Genomic DNA, 6,000 nt, shown 5'->3' with positions numbered 1-6,000 from the left:
TAGGATTATTGTGACATTGAAGTGCGGTGACTCAAAGTAAGCATACAGCATTGCTATTATAAACATCACCGCGAAAGTGTGGCAGTTGCTTTCAACTTTTAAAGACGGCGTTTACCTGGGTAGCGGTGTGCATGCCGGGACTCCATGGATAGCAATAGGGCTTTCCCTTCCTAGCCATTATTCCTCCTCTTTCATTCAATAAACCGGTACTATGCTAATAATTGAATTTTTTTAAAGAGTCGAACATTTTCCCAGTTAAGCTGGATTCAGAGGAGTCTTTTTAGCACAGCCACTCATTCTCATCATTTTCTTTTTTAAAAAAAAATGTGTATTTAAAAATAAACTTCGGAAGTAGTGCGATATTTCTTACCCATCATCTGATCTGACCACAGTTCCCTCCCGGGGAGACTGCTTGCTAGTCGGAGGCTCTCGGTTGCATGGTATTTAAATAATGCGATGGAACTTCAGAATCAAGACCGTAGGGAAGGCACAGAATTAAGGTTTAAATATGTGCTCTGGGCTATCTGAGGCGCTACATTGTCATTCCAAAGGGTATCTTGACTATTTCCCTTTGGTTCATGGAGGTACGAAGGGAATAAGAGAAAACTAAATTAAGGGCGACTGTTAAATAACACTGAATTCGATTTTAGACTCAACCAGGAATGTTCATTCACCAGCCTTGTCCTCCGGTCGCTCCACACTTCCTCCCCCACCCGTTTCAACGCCTGTGACTTTTGTCCTGAGTCATTTTTCTTCCGTGGAGTTGGTCTGAGTGCCCACCATGGCCGGACCAAAAAAAAAAAAAAAAAAAAAGAATCTGGAAGTTTTTCAACGAAGCGTGTTCTGCAGCAGCCGGGGGCCACTCGGTCCCCGCCCGCCCCAGCCGGCTCGTTCCTGCTGACCCACCGACCGCGCTCCACGTCTGGTCTGCGCTGAGTCTGCAGAAACCCGTGGGATGCGCGCAGCCCCGAAGATCTGACGACTCGCACGACATCCGGCTCCCGCTTCCTTCCTTTGCCGGTGCCTGGGCTTTTATTAGCATCCTTGGATCCCACGGTTTCCTTTCTGAGCAAAAAGCCTTTCTCCCACCAGAGCAGGGAGCCGCCTGGAGACTGGGTGAGAAGGAAGCCGCCAGCCACCTAGAAGGATGTTTCTGGAGCTGCCGGTGACAGACAGACTCAGCCTTTTACTTCCACTTCCATCCCGCCCCCAGGAAAGTCCCGCATTCTTCCAGAAGTTTCCGGAAAGGAGTCTGCTGCGTAATGGTTGGTCAGGCACCAAGGGCCCGGGCTGGGGCGTCACAGTTTCCCCTCCGGAGGCACAGGACACAGCTCCCTGATATAAACCCACGCCCGGCCCCAGCTCCCAGCAGGCCCAGCCCAGAGCCGGAGGAATCCTCCTTCCAGAGAACCCCTGGCAGCCACAGGCAGGAAAACATGGATGGTCGCCGGCCAGGATGGCTCCCCGGGGCCGCCCCAGGAGCACGAGAGGTAAAGGGAAGCTCGAGGAGAGCCGTCTTGTGAGGGTTTACGTCGGGGTTGCAGTGGTAACACCCCTAAGGCATTTAGACCTGGGCTCCAGGATGCGGGGGAAGCTCTGGGGAAGGGAGAAATTGGCAGGCGGCAGCGGGTGAACCTCGCCCAGCCCTGGCAGGAAATCTGGGCGTGGCCGCAGGAAACCCTGTGGTCCCGGCTCCACCAGGCAGTGCCTGGGCTGCTGGCTGTCAGGCCGCCAGGAACCCGAGGGCAGGCCCGCCTCGGAGGAAAACAGTCCCCGACCATTGTGGGGCCCTGGGCCGGCCGCGCACATCAACCCCCACCCCTGTGAAGCGGACATTTCCTTTTTCTATCACCCAGACCGCCCTCCCATTGTCCCTAACAACAGGACTTGGGAAGTGGCATGTGGTTCCTGGGACCTGGTGAGAAAGGGGGAGGTGCCGGGGCAGGGGGCAGGGAGCTGGTCGCCCGGGAGCCTGTGTTCACGGCCACGAGGCGGGGCCCGCGTGCTGGGTGCAAGGCTGTCCTCACCTTGTAGGAGCAGATGGTGTCTGTCAGCTGCAGGCCCGGCGGACCCCCAGGAGGCGGCATCATCCACCCTGCGTGAGGGCAGGGATTGATAGAGCCTTTTCAGTGTGAGTCACAGAAAGGTTTCTCAGATCCACCGAGCCATGGGCTCGGGAATGAGTTCTGGTGGCAAAGGGAAGGTGTGTGAGCTGATCCCCATGGCTACAGGGGCTCGCCCCAGCTCCTGCCCCATCCTCAGGGGGCGTCCCTGTGTGCATCGGGACACTGAGCCAAGGATATGAGATGCGTTCGGCTTCAAACTGCTGATTGGAAATGACTTTTTAAAACTGCTTATTAGGCCCAGCCAGTGTGGCTCAGTGGTTGAGAGTTGACCTATGAATCAAGAGGTCACGGTTCGATTCCTAGTCAGGGCACAGGCCCAGGTTGTGGGCTCGATCCCCAGTAGGGGGTGTGCAGGAGGCAGCGGATCCACGATTCTCTCATCATTGATGTTTCTGTCTCTCTCTCCCTCTCCTTTCCTGTGTGAAATTAATATAAATATACATATGTATATATATTTTTTAAACTTGCTTATTATGATGCAGAGTTTAGGGTAAAGTATTTAAATGTGGGGAAAGGGAAGACCCCTGTGGAATTACTGAACAAAAGCCAGTTGCATGATGGATTCCCTGAGTTGCTTTTCTTCTCTTTGTTTTGAATAGAAGTGAGAATAAGAAAAAACAACAAAAAAACAAACAAACAAAACTTGCATTTGTGTTATTTTATGATGGGGCTTACTGAATTCTAACAACTTAAAAGCCATATGTTGACGTATTCAAATGAGTTCAGACAACCCTATGAAGATTGATCTGCTATCAGAAATGGTACTTCTTTAAAGCTCCCATGTTCCCGTGCTGCTGCAGAGAAATTAATTTTTTAAAGACGCCATGTTGGTGGAAATATTTAGTCACCAAAAACAGGACTTGATCTCTTTCCTGTTTTTCCAGATAACTTCCATGGAAGGCCTTATGCCTGAAAGATAAATGCGTTCGTGGCCCCACGCGGCAGGTAGAGCACATGACAGTACAGAGCCGCGGAAGCTCACGGTCTGGTTTGGGCCGCAGCGGCGATGGGGGGCTGTGTGCTTGCGTGTCTCACCTCCACCCGGCGGCAGGAACACAGGCAGGTGGGCTGTGGGCCGGGGGTCCCTGCGCTGCGCCGGGGCCTCTCCTCCCTCCACCGAAGGGGAGGTGCCCGCCAGCCAGAAGAAAATAAAACTTCCTTTATGAAAAGTATGACTTTGCAGCTTTTCAAGGACGAGAGCTCGCTCACAAAAAAGAGCATGTCCCGTGGATTCTTCCGCTCGCGGTTCGCTGGCAGACAGCTGTATTTTGGAACAATTTCCCGATTCCCCGCGTTGATCTTGGCCAGGCTTCCCTACTATTTCCGCGTGCGATCTGCTGACCAGTGCAGCCTCTATCTCTGTCCACACACTCGCAGGCTTCCTTCCCGCCGCCTGGCCCGCGGCCGTCCGTGCGCCCGCCCGCCCGCCCGGCGCTGACCCCGCAGGCTCGGGGCTGTGCAAGCTCTTGAGAAATGAGGTCGCGATCCCAGTTCTGATCGCGTGTTTCCGAGCGGAGCCTGGAAAAAGGCGTGGACAGAAACAGGGCCCCGCTCTCCAGCGCTGAACGACGTAGACCGTCCCGAGTCACGCCTTCTGGCTCTAAAGTGAAAGGCGGGGGGAGTATGTAAAGGTCTCCTCACGGCACCGAGTTCTGTGGCCCCGGGCCATGCGTCTCTTGGTGTTGAGGTCACGCGGCCACGGCTGTGTGTGTGGCGTGCCCGGGGCCGTGTGCTGCCGCCTTCCCTCGTGGGGTGCCGTGTGTCCGTGGACCGTCCCTCTTTTGAACTCTCCACTTGGAAAGCCGCCTGGGGCGTTTTCTCGCTGCTGTTTCTTAGATGCCGGTGCTTGCGCACACACCTTCCACAAGAGGCAGGAACCGATGGAGGAGGGTTTGGCTAAGGGAAAGGGTTTTGAAAGGCCGTGGTACCCTTTCCGAGATGTGGCAGGCAGGGATGGCGGGGGGCCACGGGCTTTGATGTTAACACATGAGCAGGCGCATCAGTAAATGGAACGAAGGCGCTTTGCCCACTGTTCTGAGGTCCCTGCGGGCAGGGGCGGGGGGGGGGGGTGGGGGGTGGGGTCTGGGGGACTGGGAGGGTGTCCTTGACATGAAGAAGTGGCTCCCGGGAAGGCAGATCTCTTCATCTGGTCGGAAACCATGGAAACCCCCAGCGTCCGCCCCCCTCTTCCTGGGAGCTCTCCGTGAAAGACAGGCCGGGCGCGAGCGTGGCTGGGAGGGAGTCACCCCGGGGGCTCTCGGTGGGAGCGGGATCCATTCAGAATCCTCGCCATTTCCAGGGCCCGCGGTTGCTTCCTTCCAGGGCGAAGCCACCTGACGTTCTGGGATGCAGTTTCCCGTCGTGGGCGGATTTATTTAATTTTTGATGAGTGAGTCACTACCCAGGGCTGTATGTTTCTGAGCTGAGGATTGAGTCATGTTTCCTTTATTTTTTTAAGATACATTTTTATTGATTTCAGAGAGGAAGGGAGAGGGAGAGAGAGATGGGAACATCCGTGATGTGAGAGGATCATCCATCGCTGCCTCCTGCAGGCCCCACGCGGGGGATGGAGCCTACACCCCGGGCCTGTGCCCCGACCGGGAATGGAACGTGACCTGGTTCACGAGCCACAGCAGCCAGGCAAGTCCTGTTTCCTTTAAAGAATTATTTTTTATCATAACCAGAGCACTGCAGTCCTCCGAGCGTGTGGGGCGTGGGCTGTGGGGACGTTCCCAGGCTCTTAGGAAATGGCAGCGATGGTCTCATCCCGCGACCCCCGAGTTCTCCCTGGAGGAGCCTGTGCCCCATCAAACCCCCCAATGTTGCTTTCTATCGAGATGGCTTTGAAAGTTGTGTAATTTTTGTAAAGTTTTTTCATGTCACGTCATGCCGTGGGTCGTTTCCCCAGCGGAAGCCCGGGAACATAACCAGTGTCCACACCGTGTGTGTCACGCTTCCTCCCGGCCGCTCTGTTTACTCCGAGTGGCGCTGTCCGCCCAGCTGGGGTCTGAGGCACAGTCTCGTTTGACAGTTGCCCCCAGGGGTCGCCTTTGCTCCTGGAGCTGTAGCTCATCTCAGGCCCACTTCTGCGTCCCCTCACCTCAGCCCGCCCCTCAGAGGAGGGAGGGGAGCGGCCATCCATCAGGCCAGTGACCCGTCCCGCCCAGCCTGGCTCAGACCACCGGGGCGATGGGCGTGCATGCAGAGGCCGGAGCGGTCCCGTGGGGCAGGAGATGGTGCAAGTCAGAGCCCAACAGGATGGTGTTGGGGGGCGGCAGGGAGGCGGCCTGCTCCATGGAGTCAGCCTGATAGAAACAACAGGGTCCGCAGAGGAGCGGGGTGAGAGTGAAGGGTGACCCCGGGGTTAGGAGGCCCTAACTGCCCGGCACCCCCCTCTCTGGGAGTGGGTGCTGTGAGCGGGTGCCTATTGGTGCTGGCGGCCGGTGGCCGAGGCTCCCACGGGCACGGCATTCCTTCCTCCGCACAGAAATCTCCCTTTCAGTCCCTGAGACAACAACACTCCTCCTCGCCCAGCCTGGCAGTCTTCCTCGTGGGGAGCAAAGAAGAAAGAGAAAAAAGAAAGCAAAGCAAAAGCCAAGCAAATACGGGGACAGAGCAAAGACCGGAGGGCGCGGGCCGCGAGCCCCCAGCTCAGGTTCACGCCATGAATTGGGCCACACGTGGATCGGTCATTTCCTTGACGTTGGGTGTTCGTAAATGACCCTCCTTTTCCAAAGAGCGGCCTCTGCAGTCCAGTCCAGGTGGCTAGTCCCCTTTTGTGGGCGCCGGCTCCCCGGGAGCCAGGCCAGCCCTCGGGACCGTGTGCGGCAGGCGCTGAGGACAGCCGGCTGCCGGCCCCCAGTGTCCACGTCAG

The 6,000-nt window shown here is 56.5% G+C and overlaps 1 protein-coding gene across 1 annotated transcript in view; it reads left to right on the top strand.

Moving 5' to 3' along the window:
- The first annotated feature begins 1,059 nt into the window (after positions 1 to 1,059).
- Positions 1,060 to 6,000, top strand: part of PTPRE (protein tyrosine phosphatase receptor type E) — a 65,771-nt gene continuing 60,830 nt past the window's right edge. The window contains exon 1 of the mRNA XM_081104747.1: positions 1,060 to 1,490. Coding sequence (XP_080960873.1) covers positions 1,441 to 1,490 — 50 coding nt within the window. The 5' untranslated portion in view covers positions 1,060 to 1,440. The remainder of the gene's footprint in view (positions 1,491 to 6,000) is intronic.

Source organism: Myotis nattereri (genome assembly GCF_964212035.1).
Source record: "Myotis nattereri genome assembly, chromosome: 13".
In the NCBI taxonomy this organism is placed as follows: domain Eukaryota; kingdom Metazoa; phylum Chordata; class Mammalia; order Chiroptera; family Vespertilionidae; genus Myotis; species Myotis nattereri.
The sequence above is the reverse complement of the archived record's forward strand: the minus strand, read 5'-3'. Positions and strand labels throughout refer to the sequence as shown.